The sequence below is a fragment of the Oryzias melastigma genome, linkage group LG13, assembly GCF_002922805.2.
Source record: "Oryzias melastigma strain HK-1 linkage group LG13, ASM292280v2, whole genome shotgun sequence".
NCBI lineage: Eukaryota > Metazoa > Chordata > Actinopteri > Beloniformes > Adrianichthyidae > Oryzias > Oryzias melastigma.
In genome coordinates, this window is record NC_050524.1 from 9,575,297 (window position 1) to 9,597,525 (window position 22,229).

Sequence of the window (22,229 nt, forward strand, 5' to 3'; positions counted from 1 at the left end):
AAAAAAAAAAAAAAACCACTGAAAAAATCTGCAAACGAAGCTTGCGAAAGGTGAACGGCAATATAGCAAGAGAACACTCTAGCCACTAAATGTCGATTATCGGATGTAAATAAAACTATTTATGATTTTAGGAATAGTATTAGTACTATTTGTAAAGAATGATTCTGTTATTGAAATGCTGATGTCTGAAAGTGCCATGTTTGGTTTTGTTTTAAAAAAAAATCCAAAGAGGAAACCCAAAGATAAAAAAAAAAGATTAAAAAAACCCAAAACTGTGGTCATATGTACCAATAGATTAAGTAGAGGTTTAAGTAGATTTCAAATCTATTTCTAATATTTTCACTTAGGGCAGTATATTATTTACCAATACAGTCATTGTTGCAAAAAATAATAAAGATAAAGTTTTTCATCCATTTTCGCCATTAAAGCATTTTAACTTTGACATATTACATTTACCACATCACATTATTGCCTTGAATCAAGTTAACATGAAAATAATGAGTAATTTTAGACAACAAATCAGAAGAATGACTGACAGTCTTTTACTGCCGAACTATTAAGTATATAGTGCAGTTGCAAAATAAGCTTTTAATTCTGATGTATTCATAAAATAAAGAGTCATAAGTTATCAGTAAACAGGAAAGTAGTCTAATGTTTCCTTACTTAATTAATTTAGTCTGATTTTCTTTTAATGTAATACTTGTAATGTCATCTAAAACTCAAAAGTCGTCCTTGATTTCAGGCTCACTTTTGAAAATGTTCTGTTGTATTTTTTATTAAATGTGTCTGATTTTTGAATAAACATTTTTTAACAACCAGCCCACAGTGGTTAATTTTGAATTGCACTTGGCTTTATTTTGTAAAAAAAACAAAACAAAACAAAAAAAAGAAACTATTATATGCATTGTGTGTGTGTCCAAAACAGTATAACTGACTGTGATTTTCGAATGTACCTTCAGTGTGTCCAGAGTCAATGCAATCATTGTCTGGCGTCTCCTTGTTTGCAAGTAAAACCTTAAAAGATAAGTTTCTGACTCATGAGTCTTTTTGAATCTGGTAAAATAACAGCGTTTCTTTTACAGTCCGCTTCCAGAAAAAAGCCTCTTGACACAAACAAACAAAAAAAGAAACGCTAATCTAAGAGCTTAAGTTTTCCCATTCAGTGAAAGAAGACGTTAAAAATGAAAACATTGACCAACTTGTTTAAAACATTAATGCGAGAGCTTTAGAGTTTACATTCTTTCAAAAAGTTTAAGTCTTCAACCATTTATGAAGATTACGAAGCTGATTTTGTCATAGAGAAAAGCCACTTTATGCTGTTATCAAGATCCGCTTTTCTCTACGTCTAAATCAGCTGAATGACGTTTATCACGTAGACAGTCAAAAAGGTCCAGTAGATCAATGAGAGTGTGTTATTTAGGTGTCACCGGGGACATCTACGATGTTAAGAGGGTTAACAGTACTTTGCCAAATTAGTTAACAGAGTACGAAAGAGTTGCTGTGTCTCCTCTTTGAATTTAGCCAATCTTATACTGGAAAGAAACGAGGAAAGGCAATATGCGGTTACAAGATTGTTTTTGAAGATAATTTGGATTTAATCTCACTCTCCAGATACTAATGTCAGGTCAGAGGCTAGCAGTGTCATAAATACTCTATCTTTGTCACATCTTTCTAATCAAACTTTGCTGGGTGTGTATTTCTGGTGCCAGGCTCATAGCAAAGATCTAATTCATCTTTTAGCTGTGGAATTCGCACTAATCTCTGTACAGATCTAACTGGTACTGATTCCAGCACATCACCTCGAAATGTCCTTCTGCTGAGTTTGCTAAATGACTGACCGTGTGTGTGCATTTAGTCTCACATAAAGGAGCTCATCTCATGGTCCCAGATGGGCCGCCCCTCTCATGATAGTGCCTTTACAGCAATACAGCGGCAGAACAATCAAGGCAGAATCAGATAAGCTGTTTGTCCATTTCTCATTGTGTAGATCACACATACCCATGTCAAAGGAGAATGAGAAGAAAAAAAACTAATTAAAACCGAATTCATGAGACTGGACTTCATGAATGTCTTTCGCCAAGTTATCAAATAAAGACCTCAAACAAGAAAGTCCTGTAACAACCTCCTTTTGCACATTTATCACTTTCATATCCCTCGATTGACCAAATTCGTCATGTGCAGTATAGAGAGACATACAGAGGTGCAGCCATGCAATCGATACATCCATCTGAGAAAATGAATTAAAAAAAGTCAAAAAGGCCAGAAAGTTGTTTTTAGTGATTAGTTGAGAGAGCAGAGCAATGCCCCCGGCTAAGAAAAATATGGATTTAAAAAGGGAAAGCTACCTTTTTCTGGTAAAGAAAAACATGGATTGCAAAGGCGTTTATAAATGTCATTTGTGTTGTTATGACCACGGTCCCCATATGTGATTCTTAAATCAGAGCCGTGGTGTCTGACAAATGGAAGATAATGCAGCATCCTCTGAGCTGTTTTAATGGCAACACCACTACTATTCTCCCAATTTCCTAAACCTTAAATGAAGCCACCATAGATTCCACCTCTTTTGGTAGTTTCTTTATCAATAAATCACAATATGAACTTAATGCACGATAAATGTTGGCACTCTCTGCAGAACGCTTCTGTTTAAATGCTCATGCAGTAAGCTGGACTCTGAAAGCAGATTCAGTCTGAATATGAATCAGAACTTGGATAGACCCAAAGTTTTAAGGGATATCCGGGAAAAAAACAAAAAGACACAAGTATTTCTATAACACAGATTTCAAATTTCTGCAGTTTTCTTTTAGTGAACTAATGAATCGATGCTATTATTTAAACTTTTCATGCACATGTTATTTTCAAATGAAAACATCTCGTAATTTAGACGTAATTGTTGCTACCGTAGTTTTAGAATTATAAATTGCGTTGGAGTATTAGTCGGAGCAGCTAAAAAATTAAGACAAAACAAATCATATAATAGTCATACTGGAGTATAAGTCGCACTTTTGGGAGAAATGTATTTATCAAAATATGGAAATAATCTTCATATTCATCTTCATATTAACAAAACAGACAACAATTGTATAATATGTGTGGGGTTCACTACTGTAACACATTGATGCCTATTACTAATGCAACATATAAGCAGTTATTTAGATAACTATAGTATAAAAACATGCCAACGAGTCAACTAAAGTCTTTATATCACTTCAAATCACTAAATCTGTTTAATTCTTTAACCTCTTTGTCGGTTTGGAACAATTCCACTAAGGCCAGTGTAAGATTGAGTGGCATTTTCTCTTTTGATGACAGTAGCAAATGCAATACACCACCCTCTAGCAGCTGTTGCTATTTATTAAAAAAAAAATAATAAAAATAAAAATAAAAATTGCATATTACTTCCACCCCCAGCCAAACTATGCAAAAAAAAGCAAGTTATAATCTCAAAAATAGGGTAAAATACCTGTACTTCAGAAATGCATTTGATTAAAGTTAAGTCTTTGGATGCTGGGATTGCATGTTGGATATTTTCAAAGTGAGGCATGTAAAGACATACAGGTCTGTAGAAGCCTGAGGCTCTTATGACAGCTGCTGAGGATGTGGCAGAAAGAAGCTGCCAGGCCATAAGCTGCAAAGCACAGACCTTTGAGTTTAATAAATGCATTCCTTTTAATTAAAACAGTGTATCTTTGAAAACCCTGAGGGCGCAATTCTTCTATATGCACCAGCTCAGTGGCCTTGTAGTAGAGTGTCTGCACTGAGACTGGAAGGTTGTGAGTTCAAATCCCGGCTGAGTCATACCAAAGGTTCTAGAAATGGAACCCAGTGCTTCCCTGCTTGACACTCAGCATTAAGAGGTTGGATTAGGGGGTCAAACCACCAAATGGTTCCCGAGCGCGGCTGTGTCTGTAGCTCACTGCTCCCCCAGGGGATGCATCAAATGGAGAGAACAAATTTCACATGCCAAGGTGTGTGACAACTAATGGGACTTTGACTTTAACACTAAAAAAGTTTAGATTATATATATATATAAATCTAAGTATAAAATCCCTTGGATCCATTGTACTATAAATCCAAACATTTATAGCATTTACAACTTACATTAAAAAATGTGTATTTTTTTTAATCAAATTTCTATTTAGAAAAAATCTATAGAACATTTCAGACATATTTGAGTTTTTAAAACATTTTTTGGTAAGAACTGAGATGGTTATTTAGTTTTTAGATGTATATTTATAACCAGGAGGCAAATACCCTATTTTCATCTATCACAGAGTTTGTTAAATCATTCAAAGAAAAAAAAGGCAATCCTCACATCTGTTAAAGTGAGAATGGGACTTTTGCCCTTTTCAATTCACCTTTTGTATTTCCCAGAAGGACTAACACTGAAGGTTTTAAATAAGCAGATGGAATATTGTTTTTCTCTTACATTTCTTTAAATAAAATAATCTCCTCTGTAAAAGTGTTCCCAACAGCTATAACTTTACAACATAAAAAGTCATTTTTTTTAGACCATGTTCAACAAGGAGCTGAAATTAATATGGGATCTAAAGATAAATACTAGTAAAAGCAGTGTCTGGGTCAGAAACATTTACTGAAAAAAAAGAAACAAAAATGGCAGAAAAAAAAATATTCCCCACACGACTTATCTTAATAAAGACATTAATAAAGACTTTGAATGTTAGTGATTGTAGATTTGTGGTTATTAACCTCAAAGAGACATTGAGCAGAAACAAAAAAGGTCAAATGCAAAAAACATCAATTTTGCTTTAGTTTTATTTTTCCTTTACTTCAGCCTTTTTAACTCACTTTTTTATTAAAAGGAAATAAGTGAAGCAGAACAAAGCACTCCTTCAGACAACGTAGTGGTTTATCCTAGGACACTTATCTCAGGGAAAAGAAAAAGTGTCTGGAATGAAAGAGATTAAAGGTTCCTGTGGATGTTCAGTTAAAACCTCACTCCCATTGGTGCATTTAATTTGATTTTGCCTGCCTAAAATACAAAAAAATCATTTTGTTTTTTTCTCTTCTTTCTCATTCAGGGTGTGATAAATGACCACGTGTGTGTGGAAATATTTTAGCGGATAAAGAAAAAGTATGTGAAGTCTCTGGAAACCACATGACTTCTGGAGTGTCTGGATAAAAGCATCAGTTTGATTAACAAAAACAAGTTCCTGAACTAAAATGTCTGTGTTTTTATTAAGGATATGCACAGAAGAATTCAGTAATGACCTGGCCACTGGCCCTGTTGTATTGTCACTTCTCTAACTCAAATCAATTGTGACACTTCCTTGGAGCAGGTTGCACTTGCTGACAATTGTTGCCAAATGGTGGGGAAGCTAAGAACACACTGACTAACGGGCACAAGTTAAATTGGGATTTCTTTGGCTTTGGGGGAATTCAGGTCTAAAAACAGATCCAACTCCAATTTGGAAGATAAACGAGACGGAAATAATAAAGAAAAACATTCCAAGCTTTTTGCCCCAACCATTTATGTTCTGAATGTGGCTGGCTGTGGGAGGAGCATTGACTCAACAGAGTCAATGTGACGTCACAGATAGAAAATTATTTACTTTTGAATACAACAAAATTAAATGAATTAATCTGCAATTTTTTTGTGACATCAACCACTCTTGCATTCACAACATATGAAATTTGTGTGGCAGAGGCGTCGAGTTTCAGTGTTAGGTTAGATGCAATCTGAGGTCCTGTGGCGAGATTTTGGTGGCAAGCACGTGGTTGACATGCACTTCAACCAATCATGGATTGAGCTTTGGGCACGTGATATTTTCAATGACTCGATCAGTAGAAAAAAAGATCCAATATGGCAGCTTGATGCAAGGAATTCGACCTAAACTTTCATCCACTTTTGTATTCCGTTGGGCCAGCAGGGTTGCCAGAGTCTGTCCCGGTTACTGTTGGGGTAAAGCGGGATACACTCTCGATAGGTCGCCAGTCTCTCACAGAGCCCATGGAGTTGATGCGATGGATAAATTCACTGCAAGCGTCTCTCAATGCTCTGGTGAACCCAGACATGGCGAAGAGCTTGCCAGCGCCTCAAAATATATAAACTCAAGCCACTCGCTCAACATCATCCATGTTTTCCATGATGTGGCAACGAATGAAGTTTGTCTGCGGTTGTTCCACGGCATCAAGCAGTAAATTTGACGTGAATGCATCAAAAGTCTACATCCCTGCCACTTGATAATAGACTACAAGAAATCTGTCAAGAGTTTTGAATCTTCGCCGTGAGACCACAAACTTTTGAGGCATCTGATTGGTCGGTTTACATCATAAAAAATAAGAAAAAGGAAATTAGGATCGGCAAAACCCATGTTGAAAAGAGGTATCAGAGCAAGAATGACAAATATATTGACTGAGTAATAATTGTTTAGGTGTCATTTGGATTTTTTTACTTCTTGGAACTAGGGGGTATTTGGAACGTGAGGGGTAAAGGGTCACTCCGTCCAATTCTCATAGACAGTGAATGGCTTAAACCAGGAGTAGAGAGCAACTTAAACCTTTAAAAGAAGTAACTGGAAAAATCAGGTAAAAACCTTAAAAATGAAATTTACATTTTTAGCTTGACACTCTTGAGGCTGTACTGTGTATTCATGACAATCGCATTAGGATATTTAGGATTTGTTCATCTAATATGTAACTGTTGTAGTTCTCAATAGTGTTTACAAGCAGTCATGTCTCCCTTAAACTCTTCAATGTTGGAAAAGTCTCAAAATCTAAAAACCGATTACAATTTTCATGCAAATGGCTCTGATGCGACAAAGCAAAAAATCTCTATAGCCTTGGACCAATATAGCCCCTGCCTCAAAGTCAGTCCTGCAGCTCTGCCACATTCCTGGGTGCCACAAATTAGCTGGAGTCATTTTTTTTTCTGTCAAAAGAGACTTTGTCTCAGCTCAGAGAGTGCATATTACAACTTTCCAAAAAAGCACATGTCACAACAAGGAAAGAAAACGGTGAGCAAACGCTTTGAAAGGCAAAAGATTCTGAAAGAAAAATGAGAAGTCTGAAGACAAAAGCAGATCAGAGGAGCAATTTCCATTACAAATGTCTGCGGGAAGGTAAAGGGATGAGATTGAGTGGAAGCGCCCATTAGGCTGTTGTGGGAACAATAAAACTCCTGACAAAACCAGAGCTCCTCACTGCAAGCAAGTAAGCAGAGATGACAGAGGATGTCAATAGCTCTTTTCCATAGTCAGCAGCCCTATTACCCATCCAGCTGCTGATTGTGCTGCTCTAAAACCTTCTTCACTCCAGTGATTCACATGATTGGACTGCCAGAGACAAGATGGCCCAGAATTACCTTTTTTCCAGCCCCCCAAAAATCCCCATTTCTTCCTCCTTCGTGCCCAAAAATTATCCAAGGGCAGGGATCTCTACAGATTTTTCAAGAAACGTTTCCATTACCACAAACCTACATATTCCATCTTCAAACCCAGAATCAATACAGCCAACTTATTATACTGTTGAGGGTAGATTTAATTAAAAAACATATATTTTTAAATTTACTCCTGCTCATGCCTATGGATCATCCAGGAAAGGATACATATAAACATCCTCCTGTCAATACATGCATTTATTGTCCTGCACAAGATTTGCACGACTCACTTTCTAACAAAAGGTCAATGCCACAAATATCTGCACATAAATGCACACAGGAAAATAGCAGGGAGGACTCAGAAAAAATGAAGTAAAGAAAAAAGCAGAGGGACATGGAGAAGCCTTATCCTTGGGAAAAAAAAGAAAAGAAAAAATATAAAACACCACGATAAAGAGACACAGTCAGGTATTCAAGGGAGAAGTGACATTATAAAAAGTAAAGACAAGATTAATTCGGTGGAAATAACTGTTATTATGTTTCATTGCTTAAAGGAAAATCTGCTACGTACAAAAAGAGTGAGTTTCACCTTTAAACATCCACTAACAGTAAGTTTAGCAAGTAATTCTCAGAAGAATTATCTTCATAAAATACGCAGGAACATAGAAACAAAACAAATTCCACATATTTGCTGTGCTGCTAAAATATTAATATAAAAAAGGAGGAAAAAAGTGAAACTGAATTTTCTGGAATACGTTGGTTACCAAAGTTTTTTTTTTCTCCTAATTTTCTCATTTTTTAATGTGGGAACAGAGACATTTGCAAGTTAACCAAACATTAAGAATAGTTTGATTTGGCTCAAAAAGAACTAAAAAGAACTAAAAGAACATTCCCAGTCTGAATAAACCCTTAAATGATCTCTTAAACCAGATAAAAAGAAATGAATAATGATATTTATTGCCACTTGTTGCTTCAATAAATACGTAGAATTTCCCTTTTTTTATTATTTCTTACTCAAGTAACTAGCTTGGTGAAGAAGAAATATCTACAACTGAAAGACTTTGTGATATTATTGCTACATTTGTATGTTTTCTGACTGAAAATGATTTTTACAAGCTAAAATATTTGAGTAATATGTCATAAAATCATAATAAAAAAATCATAATCAAACCAATATGTTTTTGAAATAGAAAATAAGAACCATTATAGAAAATAGAATTTCTTACTCATTTTAGGAATACATTTCATGGACTGGGAGGCAAAAAAATATTTTGGCAGTCAAAGTTGTCCTCATTAAGCTGAGAGGTCTTCATTGTTCATCGAAGATGCGCTTTAACTGTGAGAGACAAAATGTAAAACTAAGAATGATTATGAGTATGATTTTTATAAAGAATGTATTTGCATAATGGTGCAGAGAATAAGTATCTAAACTATAACAAAAGTTCACCTCAATACTTTGTAATGTAACCCTGGTTGGGATAGATAGAGGTCCAACGTTTCCACCAAGTTGCTTACACTGTAACTACTATTTTGGTCCATTTTTCCATACAGATCTTCTCAAGAGCTGTGGTGTTTGGGGGCTGTTGCAGGGCAACACAGACTTTCAACTCTCTTCACAGATACATTTTTGGATTGAGGGCCAGAGATAAGATAGGACACTCCAGAACCATGGAGTACTTTTTACGAAGCCTCTCCTTTGTTGTCCGGGCGATGTGTTTGGGATCGGCACACTGGAAGATTCAGCCACATTTCCTCCTCAATATTCTTATTTATAGAAGGAAGTTTCTGTCCAAAATCTCACCTTGCATGGATTCATTCCTTCCTCTCCTCACCTGGATCAATCACCCTGTCCCTTTTCAGATAAGCAGCCCCAAAACATGATGTTTTCACTCTCGTGGTTCTCAGTGGGTATGGCGTTCTTGGGATGTAGCTCAGCATTAACACCCCTTATGCACGACGGGAGAGTGGCATACTGTAGATACAAAAGAGTTCCATTTTGGTCTCATCTGACCAAATGACATTTACCGATCCTCCTCTGGATCATTCAGATGGTCTCTAGAGAACTTTAAATGGGCCTGGAGATGTGCTGGTTTAAGCAGAGGGACCTTTGGAGCTCTGCAGAATTTGAATCCACCACGGCATGGTGTGTTACTAAGAGTAACATTTGTTATTGTGGTCCCGGCTCTCTTAAGGTCATTGATTAGTTTCCCCATGTAGTTCTGGGATGTTTCATTCACATTCCTAAAATAATTTAAGAATGAGGAATCCTTTTATTTTTCCACCATCTTACCAAGTGAGAGTCTACATTGAGTTTCAGGTGGAGAGAGATTGTCAATGATTGTGTTTGTGTTCCATTTTATACGAATTTTTCCAAAAGTTGATCTCGACACAGTAAGCTGCTTGCTTATTATGGATTGATTTATCCCTGTCTTGTTCAGGTGAACAATTTTGTCCCTGGTGTCCTTCGAAAGCTCTTTGGTCTTGGCAGATAGGATACAGTCTAACTGTATAAGGATGTGGACAGGCGAAGAAAACCAATTCAAACAGGTGTCATTATTACAAGCAACGAGTGAGGGATAGAAGAGCTACCTATTTCCTGAACTATTATACATATAATTTATTTGAAAATCAGATAATGAGTTGAATGTAGCATTTGTAAACACAGATGAATTCTAAGATACTAGCTAATAATAAAGAGTCTTTCATAACCAAAACTGTTAATTTTAGAAAATACTACTGCATCGTTTTGATGGTTAAGAAAAAAGACAGACTCCTGGTCTCCAAAGTTTGACAAACAAAGTGTGTCTTGAGAATGCAGTTTTACCATTACATCTGAACTGGAGCACTGCCCTTTCTCTGCAGACAAATTGAATAAAGAGTCACAATCTCATGTAAAACAAACAAGCCTGGCGCACCTTTTGATGTTCCCCTGCTCCGTTAAGTCAATTTCATTTATCTTTTTTAAATTCCTGCCCACAGACAGCGTTCTCTGCAGGCAGGATTTGCCTCGCAGCTGTAACAAAAGGAATTACTGTGGCAGTGGCAGCCACTGCAGCTCATTTTTCAGATAGCTCCCCGTTTGAGTTTCCTCTATGGGCTAAGGTGCCAAATGTGGGCATTATAAAGTTGCTTGGGTTGTGGTGACCTACTTGAATGAACAGGCAAAAGTACGATGAAAAGTGTCCAGACTCCATTAGAGCCCGCTGATAACCACTTTCAGGTTATGAATTCATTTAATACTTGAATTTTGAATGAGGCGCATACGACTTTTTTATTGGACCTTTGAGAAAAACGATTTCCTGTCAAATGAAGAGATGGAACTATGTATAGTGTAAAGATTAAGTGTTAAACCTTTTAAAGTGGAGATGAAAGAAAAATACATTTTTTTTAAAGTTCCCAGTAGTTGACATTTAAGGATTACCTAATCTTAGTTAAAAATGTGGTGAAAGTCTGTTGATTTTGGACAAACTTGGTTCATTGAGATAAGATGTATGTATTTTTAACTAGGCAAAGAGTATTTCCTGTCAAAAAATATTTGTGTGACTGCTGAAGCAAACAAAGGTTTGAAGGTTTGAAGTTTCTTTAGGCAAAAGTATTCCTAGAAATTGATGAAGTTAAATTGATGAAGTCAACATTTGAGGACAAAAATGGGACGGAACCACCCCCATAATAATAATAATCCGGTTTAGTGGTGAAAGAGATTCACACTCGAGATTTAATATTAATAAGGTCTGCTCAGTTCTTTTACTCAGGGGGTGCATAATTTTACAGACTGATGTTATTAGTAACCATGTTTAAAGAAATGCTACCATTAGCATTTAGATGATGTCAGTGCTACTTAAAAATGTTTACAGATGGCAATAAATGACGTTAAAACTTTAAATAGAATAGAATAGAAAGAGAAACAATAAGAAATGTCTTGTTGGTACCAGAGGTCAGAGGGGAATGGCCAGACTGCTTCCAGCTGATAGAAAGACAACAGGAACTCAGATAACTAATGTTTACTACAGAGATCTGCGGAAGAGCATCTCTGAATGCACAACACGTCCAGCCTTGAGGCAGATGGACTACAGCAGCAGAGGACCACACCGGGTGCTGCTCCTGTCAGCTAAGAACAGGAAACTGAAGCTACAAATCACACAGGCTCATAAAAACTGGACAATAGAAGATTGGAAAAACGTTGCCTGGTTTGACGAGTCTCCATTTCTGCTGTAATATTTGGATGGTGGGGTCAGAATTTGGCATCAACAACATGAACGTATGGATCCATCCTGCCTTGTATCAACAGTTGTGGTGGTGTAATAGTGTGGAGGATATTTTTTTTTGGCACACTTTGGGCCCCTTAGTACCAGTTGAGCACGGTTACAACACCACGGCCTCCAGAGCTTTATTACCATACCCATCTTCTGAGAGCTGCTTCCATCAGAATACCACATAATGTCAACTCAGACTGGTTTGTTGAACATGACAATGAGTTCACTGGACTCAAATGGCCTCCACAGTCACCAGATCTTAACCCAACAGAACACCTTTGGGATGTGGTGGTGTGATGCTATTATGTCAATATGGACCAAACTCTCTGGGAATGTTTCCAGTACCTTGTTGAATCGATGCCACCAAGGATTGAGTCAGTGAAATGTTTCCTCAGATAATCCACTTTGCTTGGATCAGTGAGAGTTTATTGATCTTTTATTTTTATAACTAACAAACTATGATCTGAACCATCTGAATCTAAGAGTGAAAGGAGCAAAAAAAATGAAATAAATAAATGATCCCCCGAAAGACTGCTACAGTGACGGAACAACTGAAATTCTTACACTGACAATGACAATTTAAAAAAAGATTCTTTCTTCAATAAAAGTATTTTTGAGATCTGAAGCCAGTTATCACTTTTTTCAAAGCCCTTGACATAAAAAATCTGCCACAAGTGCTCGAGTCTCCTCTGAGCAATCGTTTTGCATTACATTTCACACCTGCGAATTAAAAAAATCCCTCCTGAAAAATGCGTATGAGCTGTGCTTCAGTAAGCTTTGGTGCCCCACATTTATTATTGTCTTTTTTGTTTTCCCCCTTATGCCTCATTTTAACAAATTATTCAAAGCAAAGCAAAACAAAAAACAAAACTTACCAAGTTGGTTGCTGTGGATGGCATGCATCTCATCTTGACTCTAAAAAAAGAAAAACAGATATTTTAATCAAACAGACATATTATTAATATTAATAAAAAATGTATAACCATTTTTCCTTTAGTGACAGAAAAAAATGTTTGCATGAAATTGGTAATTTTCTACTAAATACTCCCATTTCTTCTTCCTAATCACTGATGAAGAATTAATGATACTAAGTATAGAATCCCCTATGGCTTATTTGGTAAAATAATTGGCTATCCTCCATGTCATTAGTTCTTCTTAATTGTGCGAATGTTGCGCCTGTAGCGTTTAAGCTCCAAGCACGCAGCTCAATTAAGGCACTGTTCCACCTCTGGATTTGCCAGTACTTGCAGCAAAACCACAGACGGCTAAGTAAATCAATCACAATTTGGTCTTTTTACTGCCATCTTAAGGGGAAAAAAAAAAGTATGAGATGAAAAAAGCATGCGATTGTTGGGTGTTTTCAGAGCTCCAGAGTGAGACCGGCAAAACCTTAATAGGTGACAAAGAGTTTGATTTATGACTTCCCATGGACTAACAATCATTTCACTGGTGAGTTCTCGGAGGCTCCAGAGAGCTAAATCATTTATTAACCCTTCACTGTGGCGTAGTGGTTACAGGGAACTACAGTGGTGTCAAACCAGTTGTGTCAACCAGTCTGCATAGGCAGAACTCAGCTAATTAAGATGAAAAGCAATTGTTATAAATTTAAAACATCTTGTTTTAGCTAATTATCTTTGCATAAACAGCTCTATAAAACTGTCAAGAACACATGAGATTTATAATGCCATTTCCTTATTTTCCTAACAGAGTGAGAAGATGTGTTCTGCAGCTATAAACATATATACACTTTGTCTGTATGAGTTAGAGACTGCTTCCATCTTCACAGCTTTCAGGTGATCAGATACGTATATATGCAGTCAGACGAGATCATAACAGTGCGATTTGATTTCTAGGCTTGATTGGCTTAATTGGTTTCAGTGGCTTCGGTGTTGCCCGCAAGCTTTCTGTCTCATTCAATCAGACTCCCCTCGTTTGAAATCATTCCAGCTGATGAAAGAAAACACATCTCTGAAAAGGTGTCTTCTCCAACTCGCAAGGCAAGAATATGACCCGTTATGGAGGAATTGCTCTGAAAACATCTCTTTAAGTTAAAAACGCATTCTGTAAAGAGCATTTCAAAAGCCTGACGTAAATGATGACACCAATTTCAAATCATACCACCACAATCGCACAGATGTTTCTAAAGGTTAGATCGTGGGCAAGAAGGCTGGAAAAGTAATGGGTGTTACCAAAAAGGTCCAAACAAGATGAGTAAATACTGTAAAACAACAGTTTTTTCTTATTAGAAAAAAAGAAAACTACGAGCTAAATGTGTTAAATTTTTATATACACTTTTATGAATCGATTCTTGATCTGTTAGGCTTATAGCTTAAATCGATTCAAATCGATGCATCGATTTTATCAACCCAGTCCAAGTTAAAAGTTTTGATTTTTCATTTATCTGATTACATTGCAATGAATTGCTGTTGCATCCCTGCTCCAAGTATGTCCGTGGCGCTCTGTGGTTACGGTGGCCACTTTGGCACAGTTGTTTCGCTCCGACTACGGAGTCTATTCAGACAGAAGAAACTCAGAATGAGCCAGATTCTACCTCGAAAGATGGGTCAGATTGTGGTTCCTGGTCTTGGACAAGGGTGTGCTTGGGTAAATTCAAAGTGAAAATGTGTTCCAGATTATCGGGGGAAACAACTTCTGGTTTACTTCAAGCAAACAAAATGTGTCCAGTCTGAATACACCCTTAAGCTATGTTTACGCCGCTCTGGACACGAGTTCAAGTGACCACTTTTAATAAAAAGTACATGTAGATGCACCTAAATGTTTGTTTTGAGCTTCTGCGTTTAAAACTCTCGCATTTACACTTAGCAACGCACATTTTAAAGACCGTTACTAGGCACTATGTACAAAATCTATAGCCATTGAATGCGCACTGAAAGTTAAACTAGGTTGAATTCTGACCAATCACACACTTGGAAATGGTAGACACTTTGGTGGCGTTCTTTTTAGTTCATGGAAGTGCCAACTGTTTGAAAACTGATCATGGAGGATAATCAATTATAGATCTATGTGGAAAGATGGAATTATGTGATACCAGCAGAGCTGTACAGATGTAAAAGCCTGGAGCAAGATTTGCGAGGTTTGCACCGCTTTGACATTTCGCACTAAGCCTCTTACAAGTTTAGGTGGTGAACAATTGCTAGCATTGGTTAGCGACAGTCCAGTGTGAACACCATGGGCTAAACTGGCGTTCAAGTATATGCGGTTCACATGCCTGGTGTAAACGTAGCATTAGGGACATTTGTGAAAGAAACTTTTTTAAATAAATCTAAATGAGCAGAAAGTCAAACTATGTCTTGTTAAAAGCCTTAATTAAATTCATGGCACAAAAAGCATAGAACAAACAATAAATAAACCAGGAAACCCATCCCTTAACAAAGACAACTACAGACACTACAAGATCTGAATAAAGGCAGGTGGATGGGCTGAGAGAAGACAAAGAAGGTTTGTTCTAGAGTTCTGCTTTGTATGTAATAATGGCAGCAGAGCATGAGTCAATTATCTGGCAATGAGGAAAGAGTGAAACAGTGTTGTGACTGTAAGGAAAAAGGCAATTAACTCCCATGTCAGCCTTCGCAAATTCAATTGGCTCCACGGTGAGAAAAATAACCATTTGTGTTTTCGTGGTGAGCATAAAATGTCTCCCACATGATTTTATGTCACCATCAACGACATTTTGCACCATGTCAAAAAAATGCTGTGAGAGCACAAAAATATTCCCATCTTATGATGCACATAGTTGTTATTCTTCTATTAACATAAATTGAGCATACATCTGGTATGAGATGCTCTGAGAAACACTAAGACTCACTGAAATAGCAACAAAATATGGCTATTTTGCATTTCATGTTTTACTTATCAGGCATTTATAGATAATTTTCTCCAAGACAGTATTTGTGACCTTGTTAGAAAAACACTAAATTGTATTTGCTTTCAAATTTAGAGGTTGTTCTGATTTTCTGGGATAATAGCTGATAAGTGTACCACTTTAGGTTTCCTAGAACCATCTAAAAAAAAAAAAATGCATGCAAACTATGAAGCATGTTTATGCGCCCTTGACAATCTCAGTTTTTAGACTAAGTATACAGAGTAATGGAGAAGCAGGCAGCTGTGAACTCTGATGCCCGCTTGACCTCTTCATGAATCTCCTCAACTGCTTCATCTCTAACAGGTTATTCGCTCAGAATGTCGGCATCAGTCGTTTTTTTTATTTAATTTCTTCCACCAGTACTCACACAATTCAAGAGCTAAAAACAGAATAATAGATTTTTGTTTCATCAATGATGGCAACACTTCAGCCCTTCTTTGTGGTTTCCTGATAATGTTCTCTGATGCATGCTGTGAGACCTGTGTTGAATACGCTTTAGCCAGACCGAGAAGTGCAAAAGTCCAATACTCTGCGGTGCATTCTGCTGCAGGTAAACCTATTAACAGAAAACCTTGCTTCTGTGATCAGGATAGGGAGAAAAATCACAATTTTTCAGAGAGCATAGATTATTTTTTTTAACATGCATACAAAAGCCTGTCTTGCAATAGGCTTTTATCTGAAGAGTCCCTGTATGATAAAGGCTACAAACACTCAACTCTTGACTTTCAGCAGAGAGGAGCATGAGAATAGGGGAGGAGATCACTTAAATAGAGCAGTCCTGCCTGTTTTTCAAAAGAATCTGGCTTAACTAAAAATCTTAACTGAAAACCTCATGAATATCTAGTCATATTTTGGGGGATTATTTTTTTGTTTTGTTTGTTTTATACAATGCAGACTGCTTGCTATAGAAAAAGACTTGTTCCTGTGTCCGTGGGAGTCACATAAATCCTGTACATTAATACAGATGACCAACTTTCAGGTCTTTTAAAAACACCAAAAACCTTACTTTCTTCAGCGTTGTTCTTTGAATGACTGTGAATACAGACAGCTTCTGATCTTTTTGCTGCACACTGCATGAAATAACACCAGTGTTTCTCTGATCACAAATCATGCATATTAAAATTGATTATTTACAACACAGATTTATGTGCTTACAGGGGAGTTTCGACATTAACTGGGCCGAGCTGGTTTGTTATAGTTTATGACACCATGCAATATGACTAAGCATTTCATTCAACATAAGTTGCATAAAGCAAAATCAGCAACACCAAAATACATACATAAATAATTGTAGTTTGCACGAATGAACATAATTCCTTTTGTGAATAGATTTGAGATGTAGCGTCCTAACTGTGAGACTCCACACGTTGAAGAAAGAAGACTCTTTGTCTCACCACAAATCTATTTAGAGTCTGTTAAATCTATAATCTAATGTCTTAACTTATACTTGTCTCCCCCTACCCATAACCAAAATGAAAAGGGCATAGTAACTGGATACATGTATGTATTTTGTATTTAATTTTATCCCAGTAATGGGCCTTAATGAGGAAAACATCAACAATGAAAACAGGATTAAAAAAAAAAACTGGGCTCACTTAAAAAAAGCATATCATTAATATCATTAGGCCAACATAACATCTTTACACAGAACATGCGCTTTATGCTTTATTAATTAGGTTTTAAAAATAACCCAATAAACAACATCCTTTGAATTAAAAATCACAGAAATAATTGAGCATCATTATATCATTATCATCAAACACTGGCACCACACAGATTCTTCAGCAGCATGGTTTCAGCTGAGACAAAAAAAGTGAGGCAAGGAGAAAGCTGGGATGAATACAAGCCAGAATCGTATTTAATGACCTTTCAATAATTTACTGCTTCTAAAAAGATTAAATCATGTGTATTTTTATGGTTTTTTTTTGAGAATTTTTTACAAATGCTAATGATGTTGAAATGTAATTGTTTTTTTTTAAAGAAAATACTATAATTCTTGTGTCAACAGAAATAACTAAGTATGCACCAAATATATTAGTCCGAATATTGCAAAAAAGACACATTTGCCCTTCAGTGGGAGCGTGTTTAAGATAGGTCGAATAGTGACGTGATGTGATAACACTGCGATGCATGTTTGGTCCATGGCCAACTCGAGCATCTTTATGTTGGAATGCCTACAGCAGAGGTCAGCATATGTTCAGAGTTCTTATTTATTTACAGCTTGACTTATTTATAGTGGATATGTTTTGTCAGTGTCCCACAATTATAAGACTTTTCAGCTGTCATGGTTTTCTTCCTTTCATTTTGAAGCTAAAGTGCGGATATTGACTAATTTGGTTATGTTGTGTACCTGGATAAACGTTTTCTGTTTGTTTATAAAGTCCCAAAAGTTGAGTGAAATGTGTTCCCTGCATTTGACCTGTGGGGGAGTGGTAAGCTGCAGACACAGCCGCACTCAGGAACCATTTGGTGGTTTAACCCCCCAATCCAACCCCTTAATGCTGAGTCCCAAGCAGGGAGGCACTGGGTGCCATATTTAGAGTCTTTGGTATTGGATTTGAACTCACGACCTTTCAGCCTCAGTACGGACACTCTACCACAAGGCCACTGAGCTGGTTCCTTATTAGCCCATCTACAGTTCAAATTGATGTTTAGATATGATATAAACATTCACTGTATTTAAATAACACGTTGAAAATGTATCCTTAGCTATTTATACTATATTTAAGACACTTTAAAAAAAGCCGACATCCATATTTGATACTATTTGGTAACTATTGGGTACTCGGCCAAGCATTTTTATTATTATTCGACTTCTGACACAAGATTTCATTCCTAGAAATAACGAATGTGAGATGATTAAGAAACTACTCTTTAGCTCTTTCCTAAAATACCCTTCATGCTCACTTCCTTCATAAAAATGGCTGCGCTCTGGGGAACGCAGAGGTTACAAATCCTTCTCTGATGAATGATCTAATAATGGGCAGCAGAGTCAACTCAGATCAGGACTTTCACTATAATTTAAAGATTAATGTCTGAGTATTAAACTTTCTGGCTTTCTAAGCTAACTCAGGTAACTCCTTGGAAGCCTCTGAGATCAGGGTGTGGGAGAAATCCAACACACACATCTACTAAAAGAAAAAAAAAACTGTTCAGTGTCAACAAGTCCATCTGCCAAGGACCTTTTCTTACCAATGGGCGCTTTTCATGTGAAGTACTATATCTCTGTTGTAGTAAGAAAAGTAGTTAAAGCTGAGAGGAAGCAGTCGACAGAACATGTTTTAACTCCTAGAGCCTACTTATAATGATTGCGATGTAATCAAGGACACCAGCAATGACGAGCTCTTGATCCCTGCTTTTGATTTGGAACCTCTTCACATACTCTGCTCGAACTCAATGTCCCCAAGGGTGCCAAAACCCGTCAGGTTTTGTTAGCTTTTACACTCCCTGATGGCAAGAATGATTGAAGGTTGCAGGAGTTTTTGAATTTTTACAGGATAAAGCACTTCTGAGCATCTCCTCCACCTGAAAGGTCAGCTCTGTTTTATGCTTTCTTCCTTTGTGGGAGTTTGACCAAAGAACTGTAGATTTAAATTTATTTAATAGACTTCTGGGCTAATTCTTAGCCATCAGTTCATTTGCTTACACTGAGAACAAAAAGGTTGCCCATTTAACTGAATATTGCAAGTTTTGGTCTCACTCCAATCATTTTTTGATCTATTGGAAAAGCGTTCCGTGTAGTCTTTAATCATGATTTTGCTGTTTTTAAGGCAAAATTAAAAAAAAAACCTTTGTCATTTTCTAGGGCAGTTTCTTCAGAGCAGCAGGAGTTCATTAGAAATTTGCCTCTGAGGTGAAAAAAATCGGGACAGTTGACTGTAAGCTTTCCCTCATTTCCCATCATCCCTTTGTTTACACTCTCATGTTAGCGGTGCAACAAAAATGACGAGAAATATTGGAGTCAGATATCAGCTGATGAACGAAATGAAGACATTCACAGATCTATTTGTCTAAAAGTCAATGTATCGGAGAGGACCAAAGCTGGGAGCTTATGACTTAACAATTTTAGTTTGTGCGTAACAACAACAACCCAATTTTCATCATACATGTCCTCCATTATGAGAAAAATGCGACAAGAGCATGTAAAAAACGCCAAAAACATGATTTTCATCGGAGTAGGTCTTTAAATTGTTTTAAAAATCAAAACTGAAAGGGTTTGATTGAATAAAACTTTTTGGAAATAATACTTTGGTTATGATCAGCATAGGGCTATCACTAACGATTATTTAAGAAGTCGATTAGTCAGCAATTTTTTTTTGATTAGTTGATTAGTCAACATTTTTTGTTTGTGTAAGCTGGTGTGGAATTGTTTTTATAAAAGGTGGTAGTGCCGGTACTCAGTCTGTGGAGGTTTGCATCATATATGGTACTACTAATGCTTGGCGTATGGTGCGTTCATAGAAATTGAAATTTTATATGTATAGTGCATGAATTTCAATGTTAAATTAAAAATATTAAAAGCTCACGGTCCCAGGTAAGCTATATGCTAGCATAAAAAAAGCTATAATTGGCTCGTAAGTCATAGGATTCCTGATCCCTACACTGTCATTGTCTAACTTCCTATAGAAATAGCAAGCAAAAAATATTTTCATGAACATGAGTTGTACTTTATTGCAATTAGCTAACTAAACTATTCTACAATAATTTGTCCTCCATTAGCTTGCAAAAGTGACTTATGTGGTGGCTAGGGTGCAGCACCCCAATCCTGTCTTTAAATCTAGCCTCTTTAACCATTGACAGAGATTTCATTCCTTTTTAAAAACACGTTAAGGATGCTCTGTGCAAGTGCTACAGCCATCTCTGGTGTGCACTGGCTCCTTCCCAGACTACAGTCAATGCTGAAGACCAGAATTTCAGGCTCCCATGTCCGGAACGCCTGTGATTGTGTGTCGTTATGCACGTTTTTAAGGCCAGTAACGAGCTCCAAGTTCAAATTGATAGCGTACTGACGAAAAGTTCAACCGGTTGAACGTCATAAGCTGAATCGCGCAACCCAGTACTATGACCAATCAGAGACTTGGATTTGATTGTGACGTATGGGTGTTGTAAACATGATCACAAAGAAAACATTGAAAATACGGAAAATTAGCACTTGATTGTATTGTAAACAGGTTTCTTGCTCTATTCTTAATTTGACTGTATTGAAAACTTGGTGATAGGAGATCTGGTGTAAATGCAATTCCCCCTGGGATAAATAAGGTATTCTGATTCTGATAATTGCAGTTTGTCTCAGGTCGGATTATTATGACTCAGAGACAGACATTCAGAGTAACAAGCTGTGAAAACTCAAGGTTTGCAGCAAGATTTGCACAGGGTATAAGAACATAGAGCACGTTCTTAAATCCACCACACATGACCGGTGTGAATGTAGCAAGTTTGTGTCTCTCTTCTTTCATGGTTGAGGAAAGGCTATACCACCTCCAGAAGTTCCTGTAGTTTGCGATCCCAACAACTCTGTGGCTGAAGGTCATTATAAAATGACCAATAAAAAACTAAACGATGCGTCGACAATACCAAATTAGCGTTGCAGATTTTTTTTTGATAGCCCTAGATCAGCACTTAAGAAAAAGTTTTTTTACCTGAAGGTATAAAGAAAATAATTTGAACTGTTGAAAAAAAGATTTCTTTAAAGTGTCAGAAATGCATCACAACAATAACCTGGGGCTTTCTAATTTTAGACTTCCAGGAGCAAAAAGAGGAGGCATAGCAACGTACTGTAATTGTACAAGAATGCATTAAATAGCAATCAGTGGACAAACATCTCGACATGCGAGCCTGTTAAAAAAATATAGGATTTATTAATATAAATAGAAGTTGCCGGAGCTGTGCTGGAGCATGTTAAAAGGACAAATCTGACACGCCTGAGCTGACCTTCTTTAAGTTAATAATCAAATCAGCTAGAGTCTGTTGGGAAGTGAGGAAGCAGTTTTACCCCAAGGTATGAGCAAATATCCCACGGGTCAGATGTGTTAATAGCTGTGTGGAGAAGAAAGACGGGGAGCAGTAATTACAGTGAAATGCGACTCTGAAATATTGACTTTAGGGAAGGGTCATGGAGACCACACTCAGGAGATCAATTCCTTTTGTCTAAATTGTTTGTTGTCAAGAGACAAAAAATGCCTCTGCTCTTTCAAAGTGAAATGCATGAATCATATGCTTCATTTTTATGTCATAACCTTGTCTCTACATCCATTTAAAGAGTGAGACATTAGAAGGCATGACAGAAAGTGCACTGTGGAACACAGGGACATTCTAAACTTAGAAATAATGTCGCTTCACTTGCAGCATCCTATGTCCAACAGTGATTACAAATCAACTATAAATATCTGTGACACATTTTACCCCAGTCCTGCATCGCATTAATGAACTTTGGAGCGGAGCCACAGTGAGGAGTCACCAGGAGCAACTGACGAATTGTCCGTCAGTTCAAGGAGAGGGAGGAAATTACCACTGCACCACAGATACTCAACACAATACAATAAAGTGCCATCAAATACCAATAAATCACAAAGGGAAAATTGAGAGATATTATCAGAAACCTTTTTCTCACTAATGACACACAAGTGAACACTGATGTTGAATACAACTGCTATTTTTGTTTTTACATTGAAACTAAGCATCTGCAACCATTAACCCTTGTGCCATTCTGGGCATCTTTACATTAAAAGTGGGGTCATCTGGACCCCACAAGACAGTG

General features: G+C 36.9%; 1 protein-coding gene across 3 annotated transcripts in view; it reads right to left on the reverse strand.

Moving 5' to 3' along the window:
- Positions 1-22,229, reverse strand: part of b3glcta (beta 3-glucosyltransferase a) — an 87,309-nt gene that overhangs the window by 44,303 nt on the left and 20,777 nt on the right. For all 3 annotated transcript variants that reach the window (XR_004948900.1, XR_004948901.1, XM_024277791.2), the window contains exon 3: positions 12,465-12,504. Coding sequence is in view for 1 of the 3 variants with exons in the window: in XM_024277791.2 (XP_024133559.1) it covers positions 12,465-12,504 (40 nt within the window). In the remaining 2 variants the exon portion in view is untranslated. The remainder of the gene's footprint in view (positions 1-12,464; positions 12,505-22,229) is intronic.